Here is a 23,225-nt window from a genome sequence, read left to right as displayed (position 1 = left end):
TCTCCCTCTGCCCAGCCCCCTGCCCACATGTGCTCTCTCTCTCTCTCTAAAATAAAGTCTTTAGAAAAAGAAAAAAAAAGTTTAAAACCACGTTATCAGGAGCGCCTGGGTGGCTCAACTGGTTGAGCATCCAAAGCTTGGTTTTGGCTCAGGTCATGATCTCAGGGTCGTGAGATCCAGCCCCGCCTCGGGCTCTGCGCTAATCAGGGGGTCTGCTTGAGATGCTCTCCCTCTCCCTCTGCCTCTCTCCCTACTCATGCTTTCTCTCTCAAATAAGTAAATAAATCTTAAAAACAAAAACAAAAAAACAGAACCATGTAGTCAGATTTCCAGGATCGAGATTCTTTATTTTGTGATTTATCAGTAGAAAAGGAAACATTTAATACTGAAATCTAAACATACAGTACACCTATTAGCGGTCTGACTTCAATCACTCAACAAATTGCTCAACTGTAAAGACAAATCCTTCTCCCATGCACACTCCCCATGTCCCCTCTGCCCCCTGGGATGCCAGGGCCCCATGGAGATTCTAGTTGCCTTCTGGGCTTGTTTCCTGCCACCTGGCCCAAAGGTGACCTGTGTCTGTAAGACAGAGCAATTAGTGAGACCAGATTTTCAGGCCACAGAGTGCTGGAGAGCTGGCCTGTCACTGCACAAACGTGAACTCCTCTGGCTCTGGGGTAAAAAAAGAGAGCAGGAAAGGCTCACCTGTGGCCAGGTGAACCTGGGAATGGGACCACACACCACACACACACACAGACTAATGATTAACAACCCATGAAGGAAAACATGAAACAAACGAGAGGGGCTCTAGCACCCAGTCTGTCAAACATGTCGTCCATCACACAGAGGACCCAGCAACAGAGAGGGGTCAGAACCAGTTAGGAGGGCCGGTCCACTCCATACTGGAGGGTGAACTCTTGGGCCTTTCTGTTGAACAGCTCTGGGTCCCGCGTCAGCAGGTCGGCGAGCTCCACCCGAACTGGCTGCCCCAGGTCTGGTCTATTCACCAGCACGCTGAGAGCCTCCAAGACTGGGGAGAGAGGCCAGATCAGGACATTAGGATGAGAGAAAGACCCTGGGAAGGAGGCGATGGCAGCCCACCCCTAGGTCCCCCGGCATCCCATACTCACTCTGTGGAGGACTCCCAAGGAGGTTCCATCTCCTTGGATGGAATGACCATGATAACTCTATGACCAAGTCAAATGGCCCTCATTCCTCACTGATGGGGCCCAGAGCCCTGACCGGCTGCACCAGTGCTTTCAAACCACGTTCTGTGGCTTCAGAGAAGCTTCCCATCATGGGGGTTGATGAGATAAATGGGGTTTCTGAGTCTCACCCCCTTTTCAACAAGAACCACTCTGTTTTTCTGTTTGATAGGATTCTAAATAAATCAACTTTTATTTGGGAAAAAGGGTTCTGATTCTAAAGACTGGAAACCACGACTGCCCAGGGCCTCCCAATCTTTCCTCTGGGAACCTGGTGAAGGGAGTGGCCCATCACTTGAGGCATGTGCACATGCGAACATACACAAACATGGGGTTCTAAGCAAAGAGCGCTCTACAGTCCCCCTGGACACATCTCCCCTCCCCTTTTCCCCCCAGGGATCCTTGTTCCTAAGGCTAAGAATTCTGAGCTGGTCGTGGAGCCTGGGTGGCTCAGTTAAGCATTTGACTCTTGATTTCAGCTCAGGTCCTGATCTCAGGGGCATGAGATCAAGCCCAGCATCAGGCTCCTTGCATAGTGGGGAGTCTGCTTGAGTTTCTCTCCCTCTCCCATCCCCTCAGTTGCACCCCCACTCAAGCGTGCACGCTCTCTCTTTATCTGTCTCTTAAAAAAAAAAATGAGGGACGCCTGGGTGGCTCAGTGGTTAAGCGCCTGCCTTCGGCCCAGGGTGTGATCCTAGAGTCCTGGGATCAAATCCCACATCGCGTTCCCTGCATGGAGCCTGCTTCTCTCTCTGCCTGTCTCTGCCTCTCTCTCTCTCTCTCTCTGTGTCTCTCATGAATAAATAAATAGAATCTTTAAAAATTAATTAATTAATTAATTAATTAATTAATTTTAAAAAAGAAGAACTGAGCTGGTCCAGAAGCAAGACAGACTCTGCACACAGATCACACTCATGGAGTCTAGAAACACACTGTCCACTATGGTAGCCACTAGCCATGTGCAGATACATAACTTGAAACGAATTAAAATTAACTGCAATTAGGAACTCAGTTCCTCAGTCACATTAGCCACATGTCAGGTGCTCAAGAGCCACACGTGGCTACTGACTGGGGAACCGCACTGTGCGGCTATGGAACATTTCTTTCTCTACAGAACGTCTTCCTGGGGAGCGCTGTCCTAGAGTCAGCCAAGCCTGGCTTTGAAGCCCAGCTCGGCCACTTGCCAGCTGTATAACAGCGGGCGAGCGCTTGACCTGTCACATGCCCCAGGGTCCTCACCTAGTTAAACAACGGGGCGACAGGGACACCGCACATGGGGCTGCTGGGGATTTGGGCAAAGCCAGCGTGCGAAGCTCCCAGCATGGTCCTCCAAGGGCTTAATCGACGTGTACTGCCATCATTGGGCCAATCCCCTCGACTGTCATTATGGCACCAAGCCTGGGGAGGAGCAGACCTCACCAAGGTCCGCAGACAGAGCTCCAGAGTGCTTCCCCCTAGAGCCTACGGCTTCTCTCTCCCATGACCCCTAACCATGCTGCTCTGTTACACCTGCCCAGGTAGACGAGCAGAGGCAGCACCAGGCCAGCCAGCCCAGGATCTCAGGATGCATCCCTTCTGCCCAAAGACAGGCTGAGACCTGCAATCTTTATTTCCCCTTCTTTGGGCTTTCCTGCCTCAAAACCAGTCCCATAACCCTGAATCCAGGATCAGTCCATCCTGTTAGGGGAGACCCAGTCCCACCTTGGCAGGCCTTGGTGTGAGGATTCCAGTTCTCCTTGCTGATGATGGGCAGGCAAACGTCTCCGTCATGGCCCACGTTGGGGTGGTAGATCCTGGTGGTGAAGGTCACCGTGGGGGGCTTGAACGGGTAGTCCTCGGGGAAGCTGATGCGCAGGTGGAAGGCCTTGAGGTTATAGGGTGGTTTCTCCTGTGCAACAGAAGGTTAAGCTCTGTTTTAAGACATGTCTCCTCCAGAAAGATGGTTTTCCTCCTAGGGCCTTGGTCTGGCTCCCCTCCTCCCCACCCTACCCTGGGTTCCCAGCATCCTCTGCTATACCCCCAGGTAGGACCATGAATGGATACAGATGGCACCTGCACGCACTTGATGACTGAGCCACAGATTCGTGGAAGAGTCGAGTCACAAAACAACACTGGCCTGGGAGTTACAAAAATCGGACCCTGGTTCTTGCTGGGCAACTGACTGCAGGCCAGCCACCCCCACCTCTGAGTCTGTTTCCTCATTCGAAAATTGGGTCAAGTTTGACTAGATGAGCTCTAAGAACCACCTCCTTTTTTTTCTTTTCCCCAATAATGAACTTTTTTCCAGTTCTACTGAAAAATAATTGACAGATATCACCGCATAAATTTTAGGTGTATAGTGCAAAGGTTTGATTTACATACACAGTGAAATGAGCACGATGGGCTTAGCTAATATCCATCTTCTCATAGAGATACAATAAGAAGAAAAAGAAAAAAGGTAAAAGTTTCTCCTGGTGATTAAAACTCTTAGGATTTACTGTCTTACTTTCCTGTGTGCCACACAGCAGTGTCAGCTACTGTCCCCATGCTGTGTGTCCTCAGCACTTACCTATCTTATAAATGGAAGTCTGCACCTTTTTTTTAATTTTTTTTTTATTTTTATTTTTTTTATTTTTTTATTTATTTATGATAGTCACAGAGAGAGAGAGAGAGAGAGGCAGAGACTCAGGCAGAGGGAGAAGCAGGCTCCATGCACTGGGAGCCCGATGTGGGATTTGATCCCGGGTCTCCAGGATCGCGCCCTGGGCCAAAGGCAGGCGCCAAACCGCTGCGCCACCCAGGGATCCCTGCACCTTTTTTTAAAAAAAAAAAAATTTGATTTTTGTTTATTGGAGAGAGCACACACAGGGGGAGTGGCAGGCAGAGGGAGAGAAGCCAGCTCCCCCCCAGAACAGGGAGCCCGATGTGGGGCTTGATCCTAGGACCCCGGGATCATGAGCCAAGCTGAAGGCAGACACTTAATTAACTGACCCACCCAGGCACCCCTACACATTTTATTTTTGAAAAACATTTTAAGTAGGTTCCATATCCTGTGTGGATCCCAACATGGGGCTTGAACTTAGAACCCTGAGATCAAGACTTGAGCTGAGAGCAAGAGTCAGATGCTTCCCTGACTGAGACCCTGAAGTCTATACCTTTTTACCACTTCCCTCCATATACCCCCCTCTGCCTCCGATAAACACCAGAACCTGATCTCCTTTTCTGTCAGTTCAGTTTTTTGGGTTTTGTTTCTTTAGATTCCACATATAAGAGACCACATGGCATGTCTTTCTCTGCTTGACTTATTTCACTTCACATAATACCTTCAAGGTCTTTGCATGTTGTCACCAACGGTCATCTGAGAATTAGGGGAGGAGGAAGGACAGATATCTTCTCTGTGGGCACAGTGAGCAAGTGATGGAGAACATCATTATTAGTGGTGAGAGGACATGGAGAAAATGAAATGCTAAGATGTCAGGGGCTCGGGGATGTAAAATGGTGCAGCTGCTGTGCAAAACCACATGGCAGTTCCTTAAAAATCAAAACATAGAATTAGGGGGATCCGTGGGTGGCTCAGCGATTTAGCACTGCCTTCAGCCCAGCGCGTGATCCTGGAGACCCGGGATGGAATCCCACGTCGGGCTCCCTGCATGGAGCCTGCTTCTCCCTCTGCCTGTGTCTCTGCCTCTCTCTCTCTCTCTCTCTCTCTCTCTGTGTGTGTCTCTCATGAATAAATAAAATCTTGAAAAAAAAATATAGAATTAGCATAAGATCCAGCAGTTTCAGCTCCAAGTACATACCCAAAGGAACCGAAAGCAGCGACTCCAATAGATACTTGTACACCTGTGCTCACAGCAGCATGATTCACAGGGGCAAAAAGTTGAAAGAACTGAAATGCCCCTCAATGAATGAGTGGGTAAACAAAGCGTGGCCTATATGTACGATAGGATGCTGCTCACCCTTAAGAAAGAATGGTAAGGGACGCCTGGGTGGCTCAGTGGTTGAGTGTCTGCCTTTGGCTTAGGGTGTGACCCCAGAGTTCTGGGATCGAGTCCCATATCAGGCTCCCTGCAGGAGCCTGCTTCTCTCTCAGTCTGTGTCTCTGCCTCTCTCTTTCTGTGTCTCTCATGAATAAATAAATAAATAATTTTAAAAACCTTAAAAAAAAAAAAAAAAGAAGAATGGTAAAGTGCCACAATGTGGATGAACTCTGAAAACGTTATGCTAAGTGAAATAAGGTAGAAAAAAAGAGAGCAAATACTATAGGACTCCACTCGGGGGAGGTACCTAGGAGTCAGATTCACAGCCATAAAATAGAAAATGAGTTGACAGGTGCTGAGTGGGGTGGGGAGCAGGAATGGGGAGTCAGTGTTTCATGGGTACAGAGTTCCAGAAGGGAAAGATGAAAGTGTTCTGGAGGTGGACCATGGGGATAGTCGCACAACAATGGGAACATACTGAGTGCCGCTGACTATAAACATGAGGGTTAGAATGGGGGGCGCCGGGGTGGCTTGGTCGGTGAGGCAGTTAAGCATCTGACTCTTGGTTTCAGCTCAGGTCATGAGATGGGGGACCTGGGATCGAGCCTTGAGTTGGGCCCTGCATTCTGCATGGAGTCAGCTTGTCCATCTCCCTTGCCCCACTGCTCCCCTCCGCCCTCTCAAATGGATAAAATCTTTAAAAAGAAAAAAAGGCTTAGAATGGCAAATCGTGTTATCGTGTACTTTTACCAGAATTTAAAAAAAAAAAATTCTTAAAGAAAGAAATCAGGGGCTGGAGTGACTGGGGGTTTGGGGTTGCCAGGAGCCAGACCCTCCAGACTCTGAACAACCTAAAAGCTCTCCCGAGCATCTACTCTGTGCCACCTTATGTGAAGGGCTTGACACACATTAGTCCACGCAGCGGAAGGTAGGGATTACATGGCCTTTGGAGCCACTCTGCCTCAGGATGAATCTTGGCTCTGCTATCCCCTTGCTGTGTGATCTTATGCAAGTAACTTAACCTCTCTGTGCTTCTATATGAGAATAATAATAGGCTTCTTCACAGAGCTTATGTGAGTAGTAAATGAGTTCATTTATGTTAAGGCCTTAGAACAGGGCCTTCACATGGGAAGCACTACCTTTGGAGAATACAGGAAGTATTTTTTTTTAAGATTTTATTTATTCATTTATTTATGAGAGAGAGAGAGGCAGAGACACAGGCAGAGGGAGAGGCAGGCTCCATGCAGGGGGTCCGATGTGGGACTCGATCCTGGGACCCCAGGATCATGCCTGGAGCCAAAGGCAGACACTCAACTGCTGAGCCACCCAGGTGTCCCAATACAGGAAGTATTATGAAAACTCACCGCTACTAGCATTTATATTATGATGAGGAAACTCAAGTTCACTGTAGCTTGCCAGGGCCACAGTGGTGCGCTGGCCAGGAAACTAGCACGGTCGTCCCTACATCCCCACACATAAGCACTAGTCTACGCTCCCAGAAGTGAGCAGCCTGAGGACTCAGGTGACCCCAGCACAAGGGCACAGGGGCTCCCTGCTGGTTCCAAAGCTCCAGCTCCTTTCAGAAACTTCTACTGAGAAGACAAGACAAAGACAGCCAGAATGACCTACAGATCTAAACCCAGGGTCAAGGTTTTAAAAGAGCTCCTCTTCATTTAGCAGAGGGCAAAACGGGAGCCATCGTGGTCCTGGGAGGGTCTGAGATAGAAGAAGGGATGGCCTAAGGGCTGATGAGGAGAATGTCTCAGCATTTCTATTCTTTGTTTTTTTTAATATTTTATTTGTTTATTCATGATAGACAAGAGAGAGAGAGAGGCAGAGACACAGGCAGAGGGAGAAGCAGGCTCCATGCAGGGAGCCCGACGTGGACTCGAATCTGGGACTCCAGGATCACGCCCTGGGCCAAAGGCAGGCACTAGACCACTGAGCCACCCAGGGATCCCCTCAGCATTTCTATTCTTGATAAGAAGAGCCCTGGCAGGTGCTGGGGATGGTGTGGGGGGTGGCGCTCAGCTGGTTACGCGTCTGCCTTGGCTCAGGTCATGATCGGGGGTCCTGGGATGAGCCCTGTATCAGGCTTCCCAGTGAAGAGTTTGCTTCTCCCTCTGTCCCTGCTGCTCCTGCTGCTTGGTGCAGGTGCTCTCTCTCTGTCAAATAAATAAAATAAAATCATTAAAAAATAAAAAAAAGGAAAAAGAAAAAAAAAGCCCTGGCCTGTGAGGTAGAGACAGGGCCAAGGGTGAAGCCTCAGGACAGGATGGAGAACACCGGTGTGTCCTGCCTGCAGGGGTGCATGCCAGCTTCCAGGGCCCTAATGGGGAAGGAGAGCGGAGCCCTGGAGCAGCGGCCCCAGGAGCTGCCCCAGCTCTGCCTCGGGCCTGCGGTGTGGCTGGGAGCTCCTCAGGGAATCAGTTTCCCATCCGTGACATGAAGAAGTTGGACCACCCGATGGCTTCACACCGTACCTTGGGGTCGGCTGAGAAAGTCTGATTTCCTTCTAAGTTTTGGGTTTAGAGAAAGTGTGTGGCTATCCCCAGAGCCCTGCCACCTTACCCTGTGCCACCTTCTGTGTGACGAACCACTCAGCCCCCTCGGCTTCCATTCCCTCTCATCTCTGTAAAAGATGCCAGGCTTCCTGGTGGGGTGGTTGAGAGGACTGCAGGATGACTGCTCAGGCAGTATCCTGGAAACAGTGCTCAGGCCACAGGGGCTCTCAGTGAATGGGAACTCTTACCAGGAGCTCCCAAGGCTCGTCCCACCGTCAGCCTCCCTGATATGAAGTAACAAGGGGGGCCACCTTGGTAAGCGTATATACTGAGATGGAGGTTTTGAAGGGCCATCTGTCTGCTTGCCCCACAGACCTTTCTGGATTCTCTTTCCCCTGCCTCCCAACCACGCCTCCTTTATGGCTTCACCAGACACTTGGGGGCCCCCTTAGCTGGCTGTTCTGCATCAATCTTCCCAACCAATATGCTTGTTCAGGACCTCTGCATGGATGGAAGGTCTCTGGCTAGTTTCTGGGAGCACACCTACTGTGCTACTGTGATTTATAAGAAATATATATTTGAGGGGCACCTGGGTGGCTCAGTGGTTGAGCGCCTGCCTTTGGCTTGGGTTGTGATCCCGGGGTCCTGGGTAGAGTCCTGCTTCTCCCTCTGCCTGTGTCTCTGCCTCTCTCTGTATGTCTCTCATGAATAAATAAATAAAATCTTTTAAAAAGAAAAGAAAAAGAAATATATATTTGGTCATTCAGACATATTTCTCAGGTTTGTCCATAGCTCCCCGGCTCCCAGCTCTCAAAACCCTTAGAATTTCCCAAGTGTTGAGAGTGACCCAAATGTTATGTTAATGAGATAGTTTTTGGAAGCACCTAAGGATGGGGCTGGAGCTGGGGAGCCAACCACAGGGTTGGACGGTTGGAGGGGAGAAGGACTACAGTTCAATCGCCAATGGCCAATGACCAATGACTTCATCATTCATGCTTATGGAATGAAGCCTCCACAAAAACCCAAAAAAGACAGGTTTCAGGGAGCTTCTGGGCTGGTGAACAGGTGAAGGTTTGGGCAGAGTGGTGCACTTGGGGAGGGTGTGGAAGCCCCGTGCCCTCCCCCATGCCTGGCCCTGTGCATCTCTTCCATCTGGCTATTCTGTATTATACCCTTTCAGAAAATACGCTCATCTAGTAAAAGGAAAATGTCTCTGCATTCTGTGCACCACCCCAGCAGATTAACTGAACCTGAGGAAGGGGTCATGGGAATCTCTGATTTATAACCATTCGGTCAGAAGCAGCTGGACTTGCAACTGATATCTGAGAGGAGTTTGGAGAGTGTGTGCAGAGGGGACAGTCTCGTGGGACTGGGCCGTAATCTGTGTGATCTGACGCTATCTCCAGGGAGATAGTGTCAGAAGGGAGTTAAAGAGGAAGACACCAGCTGGTGTCCTGAGAACTGCTTGCTGGTGAGGCAGGGCATGCCCTCCACATACTGGAATTGTGCTCAGACCAGAAAACCAACCACTTTGTCTTGCCAAACAATAGGGCCTTCTGATTTCACAGTATCCACTGCAATGGGACCTTCCCCGAGTATCCCTGTCGTCCACCTTCTTCCTTCTGACCTGCTCCCCAACTTTGACTCATCCACCTCAGAGCTAGCTTCCCTGGGATCTAATCCGTCCCTGGAGCACCTTCTGGCACCTTCATCCTCTGGCACCTGAGGTCCAGAGCAGGTGTTCTTACTCCAAGCCAGGTAAATGGGTTGCTTGAACCTAGCAGCCCACAGGACACAACAGACGTCCATATGTGGCCCCGACTCCAGCCTTTCTCCCCTTTTCAAGACTACAGATCAGTTAAAGAGAAGATGGCCTAAATCAGGACACTGCGTTGTCCAAATCCTAAAGAAGTAAGAAGTAAGAAGTCCTAAATAAATAATCCAGTGAATTGTTCTCTTTATATTCCAAAGAGCTACCAAAAATGTTCACTGTTTTAATTTTTATGTTCACAAAACTAAAGGTGTGTAGATGACTGTCCCGTAGAAAACACTGTCCATCTATTAATGATAAAATAGAAATCTTGGCAGTCAGACAGGTCCTCTAGAATATGGTTTTCAGGGGAGATTTTATTGAGAGAGATCTCATAAATGGAGAAAAATCAAAATCAGAGAAGAGTTACCTACGTAGTCACACCTAACAGTAGTTGTCCAATCCCTACATTGCAAACCTGAAACTAACATATCGCTGTATGCAAACTACACTGGAATTAAAAAAAAAAAAAAAAGTTGTCTGAAATATGATCATTAAAAGAAAGCAAAATACATTGTAGGTTTGAGAGGTCAAATTCCGCCAACTGTGAAAAACAGGAAGTTTATCCCTATCCCTTGACAAAGATCCAAGGGATCTGTTTCCTTCTTTCGATGTCATTTGTTTGCTGACACTTGTGTGGCGGGCTTGGTGACTACTGGTTTGAGGAAAGAGTCTCCTACTAAATCCAGAAGTCTTTCAGCCTCTTCATCAGCCTGCTTCGACCTCAGAAACAATCAACCCAGAGACCTCTGCCCATGACTGGTCTCCGGGCAAGAAAAGGATTCTAGGCAGGGTAAAGTCTGAAGTAGTCCTAAGCCGCCCTATGTCCTTGGCCTGTTATCCCAAACAAAAGCCATGGTCCCCAGGAACACTCACGGGCAGGAGGAGCACATGCCACACCAGGACGTCCGCATCATCACTGAACAGGTCCCGTAGGTAGGGGGGAAGCTTTGCCTGAAGACTCTCCAGCTCCTGCAGGGGGCACAGCAGTGGGCAGAGGGTTAGCCTCCCCTACTTCAGCCCCCCATCTGCCTGCCTGTCCCAGCAGCAAGCTGTCCCAAGTCCCAAAGGACACCCTCTGGGACAGGAGCTGGCAAAGAGTCCTTACTGAGCACCTAGAATGTGCCAGGCTCGGGGGCTCCAGGGTGGCTCAGTGTCTGACACTTTTTTTTTTTTAAGATTTTATTTATTTATTCATGAGAGACACAAAGAGAGAGGGAGGCAGAGACACAGGCAGAGGGAGAAGCAGGCTCCATGCAGGGTGGGACTCAATCCCAGGCCCTGGACCAAAGGCGGCGCTAAACCGCTAAGCCATCTGGGCTGCCCAAGTGTCTGACTATTGATTTCAGCTCAGGTCATGATCTCAGGGCCCTGGGGCTGAGCCACACATCCAGCTCCCTTCTCAGCGGAGAGTCTGCATCTCTCCCTCTGCCCCTCCTCTGCTTATACACGCTGTCTCACTCAAAGAATAAATAAATTTTTTTTTAAAAAAAAGATTTTATGGGACGCCTGGGTGGCTCAGGGGTTTGATGCCTGCATTCGGCCCAGGATATGATCCCAGAGTCCAGAGATCGAGTCCCATGTCAGGCTCCCTGTGTGGAGCCTGCTTCTCCCTCTGCCTGTGTCTCTGCCTCTGTCTCTCTGTGTGTGTGTCTCTTATGAATAAATAAAATCTTAAAAAAAAAAAAAAAAAAGAATGTGTCGAGCACAGTGCTGAGTGTTTTAAGTAACTTATCTGCCTTAAGCCTCACCAATCTCTTTAGGTACTAAGTGGAGGGGGGGATGCATGATCCTTGTTTCCAGACATTATGACCACTCGGAAATAAACTCTATCTGGAGCCTTTCCTCCTAAAACCAAGATACTACATACGACACCTCTGTCCTCTCGCTCTCTCCCTGGAGAGACACAAGGTCCTCATTTTCTCCCTCCCTCCCTTCTTCCCAAGGCATCCACTGTGTGTCCAGCATGACAACAGGCCCTTATGTGCTTATGACAAACTCCTCCAGACCAGGGCCAGGCAAGGGAGATGGTTCAGGCTGACTGTAGCTCAGGATAACTCTACACTCCAAACAGAGAAACAAGGGAACAAGGAGTGACTCACACCCCTGCCCCAGCCACGCCACCCCAGGATGTGGCCCAGGCGCCTGCATATCACTGGATTCGCCCTCCAGCCCGTTACAGGGCATCCTCTACTGACACTGGAGTGGGAAGGGCCCCACTCTCAGAAACTTCCCTGTGGTACTGGCAGAAACATGAATGTGACTGTGTGAGGAACGTGTGTGCACACACAATAGGGAAGGACAGGACAGGGGAGCAGGAAGGTTTTGCATACGGTGCCACTGAGCCAGGCCACGCAGAGTACACAGGAGTCCGCCATGCAGAGAAGGGGACAGGCACCAAGGCAGAGGGCCCAGTGAGAGCAAATGTGTATGGTGTGCCCCATGCTTAAGAGTTATGGATGGAAAAGGGTTCTATGGTCAAGTACATTGGAAAACACAAAGCTAAACAGATTTCTTTACTGCAGGACTTCCCAGAACCTTTAATATGCTATTGTGCATCGTGAATCTCCAAGATGTGAGCCCACAGCACGCAGTTCTTCTCAAACATATCTGACCAAAGGACAGCCTGGGTGGCTCAGCGGTTTGGCGCCTGCCTTCAGCCCAGGGCGTGATCCTGGAGACCCGGGATCGAATCCCATGTCAGGCTCCCTGCATGGAGTCTGCTTCACCCTCTGCCTGTGTCTCTGTCTTTCTCTCTCTCTCTGTGTCTCTCACGCATAAATAAATAAAATCTTTTTAAAAAATCTGACCAAAGAACCCTGCTCCCTTTTTGGGGTCCATCCTGTAGGACAACAGACCTTTTTTTTAGAAAGCAAAACAACAAGAATAACAAAAAGACATCCAAGGACATGTCATATTCCTCTGGAACACCAAATGGTTATTATAAACCATCAGTTTTCTTTTCTTTTAAAGATTTTATTCATTTATTTATTCATGAGAGACACAAAGAGAAAAGCAGAGACACAGGCAGAGGGAGAAACAGGTTCCCTGTGGGGAGTTGGATACAGGGCTCAATCCTGGGATCCTGGGCTCACGACCTGAAGCCAAAGGTAGACACTCAACCACTAAGCCACCCAGGGGTCCCAAACCATTGGTTTTCAAACTGGTGCCAATTTGACCCCACCCCTCCAGCGGACACTGGGCAATGCCTACAGCCACTTTGGGTTGTTGCAGGAAAGTGCCACCAGCATCTAGTGAGTAGAGGCCAGGGATGCTGACAGACATCATACAAGGGGTTACCCAGCCCCAAATGTCAATAGTGACAAGGCTGAGAAATGGTGGTACAAACAAAAGGAAGACAGAAATCTCAAACTTAGTCCACAGCTTGGGAGGGGCTCTTCAGGCTGTGGACCACGTGAACTTTCTCTGCACCCCCAACATCTAAACGCAACCCTGGCCTCATCGCCTGTGTCTCAGCCCATACTCCGTCTCTGTTCATACCAACAAACTGCTTCTTGTGCCTTGTACCCAGAGTCTATGACCCCTCAATTATATTTTACTCCCCAAGTAGAAGCACCTGCTACCATGAATCCTAGCTCCAGTAACATCTATGACCCTCTGGCAAGAAGGAAGCCCTAGGGACACCTGGGTGGCTCAGTGGTTGAGCGTCGTCTGCCTTTGGCTCAGGTCGTGATCCCGGAGTCCTGGGATCGAGTCCTGCATGGCGCTTCCCACAGGGAGCCTGCTTCTCCCTCTGCCTGTGTCTCCTGCTTCTTTCTCTGTGTCTCTCATGAATAAACAAATAAAATCTAAAGGAAAAAAAAGTGAGGGCCATCACCTCACAGACATAGTTTAAAAAAAAGAAAAAAAGGAACGAAGCCCTAAGCCAAACAGAGAAGCTCTGGAATGGACATCTTCCTGACTTTACTATAACGGGGATCACTTGGACCTTTCGGTTGTAGAAGAGATCTGCCAAAGATGCTGCAAGCCTGAGGATAGTGAAACTCAAGCTAAGACGCCCCCGTTTTTTCCTGAGGCCGGTTAGGAAACCACCTGACTCCGAGGAACAGAAAATGAAAGTAAAGAAGCCATTGGAAGAGCCTGCAGGTTGAGAGCCACCTACCTGGGCTCCACGTCCAGCCCTATCACTCCCTCCTGGGTGACCCTGGACAACCGAGTTATTCTCTTTGAGCCTCAACTTCCTCATTTGTAAAAATTTATCTCACACAAAGTTGTTGTGGGAACTTCACGAACTAATGTAAATAGCCTGGCACTTAGTCATGTCAGTGTGGCAAATACTGGCTCCCAGCCCTTTCCCACTTGACTAGAAAGACCTTCCGCGTCCTTTTGTTGCTAACCTCCAGATTTCAGCTCTTCTGGGCTTGGCCAGCTCTAGGCCCCAATCTGAGACCTTCTATTTCTCAAAGGTCCAGAGGAGCCGGCAGTCCTCTTCACCCCCCTTAAACCTGCCCCCACCCTACACACTGGAGGGGCACTTCCAAGACAAAGTCTAGGGCATGTCAGACCCACCTCACCACGACTGCTCCTGCTTCCCCACCTCTGCCCACATGCAGGCTACACCCCAGTCCTTCAAACACCCTGGGCTTTCCCACCCTTAAGTTTGCCCGCTTCCCATCCTCCCAGACCTCACTTTAAATAGTGTTCCTGACTGGAGGGGCCCCTGGGTGGCTCAGTCAGTTAAAGATGGACTTTTTCTTTAAGGATTTTATTTATGTATTCATGAGACACAGAGAGACAGAAGCAAAGGGAGAAGCAGGCTCCCTGCCGGGAGCACGATGCAGAACTCATCCCAGGACCCTGGGATCACGACCTGAGCCAAAGGCAGACGACGCTCAACCACTGAGCCACGGAGGAGCCCCAAGCATGGACTCTCTGATTTCAGCTTGCTGGGGTCCTGATCTCAGGGTCGTGGGATCCAGCCCCAGCCCCAGCTCAGGCTCTGTCCTCGGCATAGAGTCTGCTTGGGATTCTCTCTCTCTCTCAAAAATAAGTCAATCTGCAAACTGTGTCCCTGATTGGAAAGAAAGCTCAAGGAGGGAGGGGCAAGATTTTTGCTCATCTCTGCCTCCCGAGTTCCTAGCACAGGAGCCAGCACATGACAGGCTTCCGACGACATCTGTAGAAGGACGAGCGCGCGCCACCTCCTCCAGGACGCCTTCCAGCTCCGCCTTGGCAGCGTTTCCTCCGTTGAATACCCAGGGGACTTTGTGCCTGACCCCTACTCAACACCCCGTACTTCCCCGGACTCTAGAAACGTAGGTGCCTCATCTCCGGCCGGGGCATGAGCTACTCCAAGGCAAAGGTCTTCTCCCCGTTATCTCTGCGCCTAACCACCCCCTCACCCCAGCGGCGCGCCCGGCTCTCGGAACCTTTCCAGCACCCCCGGGGGACGCGGGCCATCGCCAGGCCAAGTTTCTGGCAGAAGAAACGAAACCGAAACCAGTTTCGGCTCCACGGGAGCCGGCGCAGCCCCATTCCCAGCACAGCCCAGGACCGCAGCGGCAGCCCCGCTCGACCCGCGCCCCCGCCCCCCGCCCGCCCTCGCTCCCCCCGGTCCCGCTCCCGCCCCTCCGGGAGCCCGCTCCTCCCACGCGGCGGCGGCGACGGCGACAAATGACGGCGCTCGGAGAGCCGGGGCGGGATGCAGGGGGCAGGGAGCCGAGGGAGGGGCCGTCCGACCGCCGTTACCTTCGCCACCCGTTTGCTGGCGGTCATCTCGGACCCAGCGTCCCGGCTTCCGCGGCTTCCCCCGCTTCCCGCCGGACTGCGCTCTGGCCCGCCCCCCGCGCCCCGCGCCCCGCCCACTCCTGCGCCCCGCCCACTCCTGCGCCCCGCCCACTCACTGCGCTCTAGCCCGCCCCCTCCCCGCTGCGCCCCGCCTCCTCGCCGCGCTCTGGCCCGCCCCCCACGCCCCGCCCACTCGCCGCGCCCCGCCCACCCGCTGCGCTCTAGCCCGCCCCCCCCCCCACTGCGCCCTGCCCACCCGCCGCGCCCCGCCCCCGCCGCGCCGAAGACTCCCGTCCCCGCGGTCCCGCGCGGGGGGCTGGATCCGAGGACCCGCGCGCGTGGCGTTGCTTGCCGAGCCCCCCGCGCCCGCTGGGGGGCGCCGTGCACTGGGCGGAGAGCACCGTGGGGCGCGGCGCCGGTCCGCCCATCCGGGTTCTAGCTGCGGCTCCGGCTCCCGCGACCCCGCATCCCCACGGCCGCCTGGCGCCGCCCGCAGGACCCTCTCCGTGAGTCAGCACAGGCTGCGCGCGGTGCCAGCGCCGCCCCGCTGCGGGTCGGCCCCGGCCCCCGCCCCGGCCCCCGCCGTCAGACCCCGCCCTGAGCGGCAGGAGCGCGTTCCCGGGGCCCCGGGACCAGCGGCTCCCTCGCCCGGGCGCGGCGTCAGGACTCGAGATGGGTGGGAGGCGGCGTGGACGCCGAGCCGTGCCCTCGGGGCGCTTCTTTCCGGGCGCGGCCTGGGTGCAGAGCACCGCAAGGGGGCGCCGGGGGACCCGTTCCTCCCGCTCTGGGGTCCCCGGCCGCAGTTCGTTCGGTCCCTGCTGGATTTAAGGCTTAGGGAGGGCCACTCTGAGAACCTACGTGGGAAACGGTTGGGGGAGCCCCATGATGGACTTGGGGAGTCTCTCTTCAAGAGGCCCTCATTTTCCCCTCAGGATGTTCCTGAAAGACACTGCTTGGCCTCAGTAGCCAATACTTAACAAGGATCAGACGTGGGCTCAAAGGCCTTTGTTCCCTCACCTTTGGGACAGGTTCCTATTCGTTTCTAGCATACAGAAGATGCTCGGTAAATTTACTGAATTGAACTAAATAGCATTAATCATTCTGCAAATGCATCCCACCTCTGAGCATTGAAGTTACTTGGCTCTAACGCACTGGGATAAAAACTATGTGGGGTACAGAGCTCGGAATTCAAAACATGTGCCCCAAATACTCCGATTGAGGACCGGGAGGAGAGTCGCTTGGGCACAGGCGCAGAGGTTTCCTGGAAGAGATAAATATCCACGTGAATTGTGAAGTAGCGGAGTTAGCGAGAGTGAGAACGTGGGGTTAGGGTGTATGAAGAAGGAACAGCATGAGCAAAGATGCCGTGGGTGTGCATGGAAAGTGGAGGCGCTTGCCTAGCGTGGGATGAAGTCTTTGCTGCTCTGAGGTTCTTCCTCCATCTGAAGAAGCAGGAAATTCTGCTCTGCCCTGTGTTCCCTGAGAACGTCTCTGGGCTGAAGGGAGACAGAGGACTAGGGCAGTGTCAGGTTAACCCTCCCTGCCCCAGACGGGAAGCCTGCAGAGACTCACTAGGCCAGGCCTAGGGATATGTAGGTCCTGATCCATGACCTGAACAAGCCACTTCCCCTGACTGGGCCCATTTCTCATCCGCGCAGTGGGATGTGGCCCAGAGTGAGGTGCTTAGACAACACCTCCCAGACCAGAAGAAGCCCAGGGAGGGGCCCTAGGGGGATATGTGGGCTCCTTCTAAACCCACTCCTCCCCTCACAGACGCAGTGAAGGCTCACCTTCTGCACAACTTGAACCTTGCAGCAGAAGCAGATAAAGTACATTCCGTACCCACCAAGTACTTGTCACGGAAATTATTGCATTTTGTCTTCACAACACACAGGCAAGACTTAGAGTTGGCAGAGCTGAATCTTGCGAAAGTCAAGCCTACAGGCCCTTCTGCAATCTTTTGTTGTTGTTGTTGTTGTTGTTTTTAAGATTTTATTTATTCATGAGAGACACAGAGAGGCAGAGACACAGGCAGAGGGAGAAGCAGGCTGCATGCAGGGATCCCGACGTGGGACTCGGTCCCGGGTCTCCAGGATCACGCGCTGGGCTGAAGGCAGGCACTAAACCCCTGAGCCACCCAGGGATCCCCTCCTGCAATCTTTTGAAATCCACAAGATATGCGCCTCTTCTGCTCAATGGTGAGGACAGAGTCAGCCCCACCCGTCCACACCTCATGGTGCTCAGCCCAGGGCCTCACGTGGTGAGTGCTCAATACATTTTGTAGAATGGACAAATGAAATGCCAGTGACTAGATCGGAGGGAAGTCAAAAGGGTTCCCCTGTTTGGGAAGATAGTGTTACCATTGCTGTCAGGGAACAAACTCAGACATCTCTGTTCTTCCAGCCCAGCACATTTGCTCCTGGGCAGACATCAGACAGCATTTTAATATTTATTAGTAGTATTTTTACTACTATTAACATTGTCTCTTAAAAATTTTGCTTATCTAAGTCATCTCCACACCCCTGGACTGTTGTTTTGCCATCAAAGATAGCTAGTATTTAGGAACTATTTCCTGGTCCAGAATTGGGGTATGTTGAGTTCCATGCTCAACCATGACTCTGGTCAATGCAATTTACAACCTCCCTACCTTTGTCTTCCCATCTATATTCTTATGACTAACAAATATGGTAAACTGGGGGGTGCCTGGGTGGCTCAGGTGTTGAGCATCTGGCTTGGGTAATGATCTTGGGGTCATGGAATTGAGCCCCACATTAGGATCCACACTTGGCATCCAGTCTGTTTACCCCTCTCCCTCTGCTCATCCTCCCACTCTCCCTGTCTCTCAAATAAATAAATAACATTTTTATTTATTTCTTTTTTAAGATTTTATTTATTTGCTTGTCAGAGACAAAGAGAGCACAAGAGGGGGAAGGAGCAGAGGAGAAGCAGACTCTGCCCTGAGCAGGGAGCCCAATGCAGGACTCTGTTCGAGGACCCTGAGATCATGACCCAAGCCTGAGACAGATGCCTAACCAACTAAACCACCCAGACGCCCCCGAAGTATGTGACTCTTGATCTCAGGGTTGTGGGTCTGGGTCCCACACGCAGAGATTACTTAAAAAAAAAAAAAAAAAAAAATCTAGGGCAGCCTGGGTGGCTCAGCGGTTTAGCCCCTGCCTTCAGCCCAGGGCCTGATCCTGGAGACCCGGGATTGAGTCCCATGTCAGACTCCCTGCATGGAGCCTGCTTCTCCCTCTGCCTGTGTCTCTGTCTCTCTCTCCCTGTCTGTGTGTCTGTCATGAATAAATGAATAAAATCTTTAAAAAAAAGAAATCTAAAAAAAAAAAAGTGAAAAAATCAGCAACTATGTTTACAATAGGAAGAGTGTATATCTGAAAAGCACACCAAAGTACTTTTTCACCTATCAGATTGGCAAAAAAAGAAATCTTGAAGTTGAATCATTAATACATGTCTTTGAGAGAGTATGGGAAATAGGCACTCGTATTTTGCTGGTAGAAATGTGAATCTGTACAGTCTCCACCACAAGCAAATTGTCAGTAACTGGTGAAATCATAAATATGCATCTCTGATTCATCAGTTCTGCTTTTAGGCATTGTATTCTATAGGTATATTTATCAACATTTGAACTAACATAAATACCGATTTACTTATTATAGCAAAACTTTGGAAACAATCCCTATCAAGAGGGACCTGGTGAAATAAATTATGGAACACGCATACAAATAAATACTATGCAGCCATAAACAAGAATGAGGAAGCTGCTTATGTATTGATGGAGAAGGCTCATAAAGATAAACTTTATGGGAAAAAAGCAAAATATGGTACAATGTGAAAAGTATGCTATAATCTGTGTAGGTAAGGGAAGAATAATATTTGCCTCCTTATGTCCACAGCAGCCCTGGAAGGATGCTTGTATCTAGTGAGGATAATTAGATAACTGGGTATGAGGGGCAGGGGGGGGGGGGGGTCTTTTCACTATACACTTCATTTCCTTTAAAATTTTTTTTTCCTTTTAAATTTTTGAACAATGTGAATGAATTACCTGTTGAAGCAAATGAACAAACCTTTTAGAATGTCCAAAAGTAAAAAAAAGAGAGTTTTCCTCCAGCCAAAGTTAAGACAGATGCTTGGGGAAACACGCTCTTCACAGGGAAGAAACTGTCCTGGAGAAGGAATAGATTTTACAAGGTTATGTACTTCTTGTGTCTTGTAGAAGCCCCAAAGATTATAGTTTAGCGTTTAGGCAGGAATCACGAGTTCTGTGGTAAAGCGATGAAGGAAATAGGAGCATTGAGTGGTAGCTCAAGGACGAGATGGTTTTCCTTTAGGTGACTCATTCACAAAGCAGATGTGAAATGCATGTGTGATGGGCCATAAGTCCGGGTTTGGGTTTGAATAAAATTTCTATATAGTCATGTTGACTTAGAAAGATATCTGGGGGGATCCCTGGGTGGCGCAGCGGTTTAGTGCTGCCTTTGGGCCAGGGTGTGATCCTGGAGTCCCAGGATCAAGTCCCACATCAGGCTCCTCGCAGGGAGCCTTTTTCTCCCTCTGCCTGTGTCTCTGCCTCTCTCTCTTGTGTCCCTCATGAATAAATAAATAAAATCTTAAAAAGAAAAAAAAAAAGGAAGGAGGCAGCCCAGGTGGCTCAGCGGTTTAGCACCGCCTTCAGCCCAGGGCATGATCCTGGAGACCTGGGATCAAGTCCCACATCAGGCTCCCTGCATGGAGCCTGCTTCTTCCTCTCCCTGTGTCTCTGCCTCTCTCTCTCCTCTCTGCGTATTCTCATGAATAAATAAATAAAATCTTAAAAAAAAAGAAATCTAAAATGGTTTCCCTTGTGTATCACGCCTTTAGACGGTTTTTCTCTCAATAGCCTCTTCAAAAATGAATGACATTTAAAACTTAAAATATTCTCTTTTAAAAATTTTTATTCATGAGAGACACAGAGAGAAGCAAGGACGTAGGCAGAGGGAGAAGCAGGCTCCATGCAAGGAGCCCAATGTGGGACTCGAACCCTGGAATCCGGGCTCATGCCCTGAGCCAAAGGCAGGGGTTCAAGTGCTGAGCCACTCAGGCATCCCAAAATATTTTTTCTTTAGAGGGGCCTTGGCTGGCTCAGTTGGTGAAACATATGACTCTTGATTTGAGGGTTGTGAGTTTGAGCCTCATGTTGGGTGTAGAGATTTCTTAAAAATAAAATCTTTAGGGATCCCTGGGTGGCGCAGCGGTTTGGCGCCTGCCTTTGGCCCAGGGCGCGATCCTGGAGACCCGGGATCGAATCCCACGTCGGGCTCCCAGTGCATGGAGCCTGCTTCTCCCTCTGCCTGTGTCTCTGCCTCTCTCTCTCTCTCTGTGACTATCATGAATAAATAAATAAAATCTTTAAAAAAATAAAATAAAATAAAATAAAATCTTTAAAATATTCTTCCTTTAAAACTGAAAGGTCTTGGGTTACCTGGGTGGCTCAGTGGTTGAGCATATGTCTGCCTTTGGTTCAGGTCCTCATCCCAGGGTCTTAGAATCAAGTCCCCCATTGGGCTCCCCACAGGGAGCCTGCTTCTCCCTCTGCCTGTGTTTCTATCTCTTTCTCTCTCGTGTCTCTCATGAATAAATAATGAAATAAAAACAAATAAATAAAATTGAAAGGTTTTTACATTAAAATTTTTATTTCTGCCTTATTTCGGAAGATGAGACACTTGGCAATATCAGCCCATGTTTGGTCTTGGCGATGGTTGGCTAGAGCCAAGTAGGAACTTTCCCCTTAGAGCGGAAATTCATGCTGCTGCTTACTGTCCTCACCACGCTCTTTTTTCTCCTGACCTGGGCAGCTTCATCTGCTTTTTTAGCTACTTGGCACTGTAAGGAACCCCACTCTGGAGTCTCTTTGTACTTGCTACCGTGGGGAGCAAATTTTGCCACCCCAAGATGCGGCTCTTTGGCATATCAATTATTTTAAGCTACTTATTGTTTTTAAGATTGTAAAGAAAATCTTTAAAAAAAATTTTTTTTTCCTCCCCAATACCGTATTCCCATCTGCAAAGTCTTCTTTCTTCCCCAGCGTCAGGGTTTTTCTTGCTTCGTGATGGCTGTCACCTTTGCAGATATGTACACAGATGGAGCCTAGTCCCTGCTCAGGACCCTTCCAGGGGCTTCAGGGTGGAGAATTGTCACCTTCCACCCTTAGATGAAGCAAAAACCTCCCATTGTGACAGCTTTGTCACTGATTGGGGGGTGGATTGTCTCAGAAATCATCTGAAAAGGACTTGGGAAAAAATACTTTTCTCAGACACCATGGACAGGATAGTCCCGAGTCTGTGTGTTTAAAGACTACAGAGTATATGTTTATGTTTGCTTGCTAGAGAGGAGCTTAAGAGCCTAATAGAGTAGTCCACCTTCAGCACACCTTTTGTTGTTGTTGTTAGATTTTATTTATTTATTAAAGAGAGAGACACACACAGATAGGCAGAGGGAGAAGCAGCCTCCATGCAGGGAGCCCAATGTGGAACTTGATCCCAGGTCTCCAGGATCAGCCCCTGGGCTGAAGGCAGCGCTAAACCACTGAGCCACCCGGGCCACCACCAACACACCCTTTCTAAACTGCCAGCCTTTCCTTGTCTTTGAGTTCTTATATAACTCTGTAAATTGTAGTAGTGATAGCGTGCAAAATATCCTTATAGACATGCAAATTCTTTGTGTCCAATAGAGGTCTAATTGACTTTCCCCCACCCCATCGGAAAACCAGTTTGCCTTTATTTGCATATTCATTTCAATACTCTTGATCTATAAATGTGTCTATTTATAGATTCTGTGATTCTTTTTTTTTTTTTTAAAGATTCCGTTTATTTATTCATGAGAGACACCCAGAGAGAGAGAGAGAGAGAGAGGCAGAGGGAGAAGCAGGCTCCATGCAGGGAGCCCGACGTGGGACTTCATCCTGAGTCTCCAGGATCACACCCCAGGCCGAAGGTGGAGCTAAACTGCTAAGCCACCGGGGCTGCCCAGATTCTGTGATTCTAACATCTGCCTGGTTCCTTCATTGATTAATGGATAGAATGAGATCTTTAATATGTGTCCAGTTTATACCTCTATGAGTCATGATTTTGCCTTTTTCTAGAAACTACCTTTAAACAGTTATAGGGACATCTGGCTGGCTCAGCGGTTGAGCGTCTGACTTTTTTATGATTTTATTTTATTTTTTAGAAAGAGAGAAAACCCACACATGTGCAAGTGGGGGGAGGGGCAGAAGGAGAGGGAGAGAGTGTGGGGCCCAATTTGGGGCTCGATCTCATAACCCCAAGAACATGACCAGAGCCAAAACTAAGAGTCAGATGCCCAACCAACTGAGCCACCCAGGGAACCCTACAATGTATTGTTTTTGTTTTTTGTTTTGTTTTGTTTTGTTTTTGTAGAAAACTAATGGAAGAGAAGGAAACAAAGATAGGAATTGTAACCTAGGGATTAAGAACATGAGATTCAGAGCCAATCAGCCCTGGATTTAAAACTCTGACATTTTCTAAGTGATTCTGGGCAAGTTACTTAACCTCTCTAAGCTTTAGTTTATCTATAAAATGGAGATAATAGTCCATGTTCCCAATGTCCTTGTGAGGATTATGTGAGATTTGAATATGAAAATTTTTAGCCCAGGGCCTGAAATACAGTAAGCAGTCATACCAAACCTAGACCACAGGAATATGATAACCAACATTAGCATCATCATCACTATCATCATCATCAAATCCAGTGTCTCCCCAGTACAGGATGAGCCAACAGAAGGGTTGTCAAGCAATTTTGGGTGTATAGATAACAAAAAATTACAGACTGAGAAAGCTTTTCCTTTTTCTTTCTTTCTTTCTTTCTTTCTTTCTTTCTTTCTTTCTTTCTTCTTCTTTCTTTTGTTCAAGATTTTATTTATTCATTCATGAGAGAGACAGAGACACAGGCAGAGGGAGAAGCAGACTCTCTGCAGGGAGCC

At 49.6% G+C, this 23,225-nt stretch overlaps 1 protein-coding gene across 2 annotated transcripts; it reads right to left on the bottom strand.

The window, feature by feature from the left end:
* Positions 1-321: 321 nt before the first annotated feature.
* On the bottom strand, positions 322-15,290 carry UBE2L6 (ubiquitin conjugating enzyme E2 L6). 2 transcript variants are annotated; one of them, XM_025452246.3, is made up of 4 exons: positions 15,191-15,290; positions 10,358-10,453; positions 2,910-3,096; positions 322-1,033 (listed from the first exon to the last, which is right to left on the bottom strand). In XM_025452246.3, the coding sequence occupies exons 1-4, from the start codon at positions 15,215-15,217 to the stop codon at positions 882-884; spliced, it is 462 nt and encodes a 153-aa protein (XP_025308031.3). In that variant the 5' UTR covers positions 15,218-15,290; the 3' UTR covers positions 322-881. The 2 variants fall into 2 exon arrangements, with proteins under 2 accessions (XP_025308031.3, XP_048952540.1); XM_049096583.1 differs by lacking the exon at positions 10,358-10,453.
* Between the last annotated feature and the right edge of the window lie 7,935 nt (positions 15,291-23,225).

This window comes from Canis lupus, chromosome 18, assembly GCF_003254725.2.
Source record: "Canis lupus dingo isolate Sandy chromosome 18, ASM325472v2, whole genome shotgun sequence".
Lineage (NCBI taxonomy): Eukaryota > Metazoa > Chordata > Mammalia > Carnivora > Canidae > Canis > Canis lupus.
The sequence above is the reverse complement of the archived record's forward strand: the minus strand, read 5'-3'. Positions and strand labels throughout refer to the sequence as shown.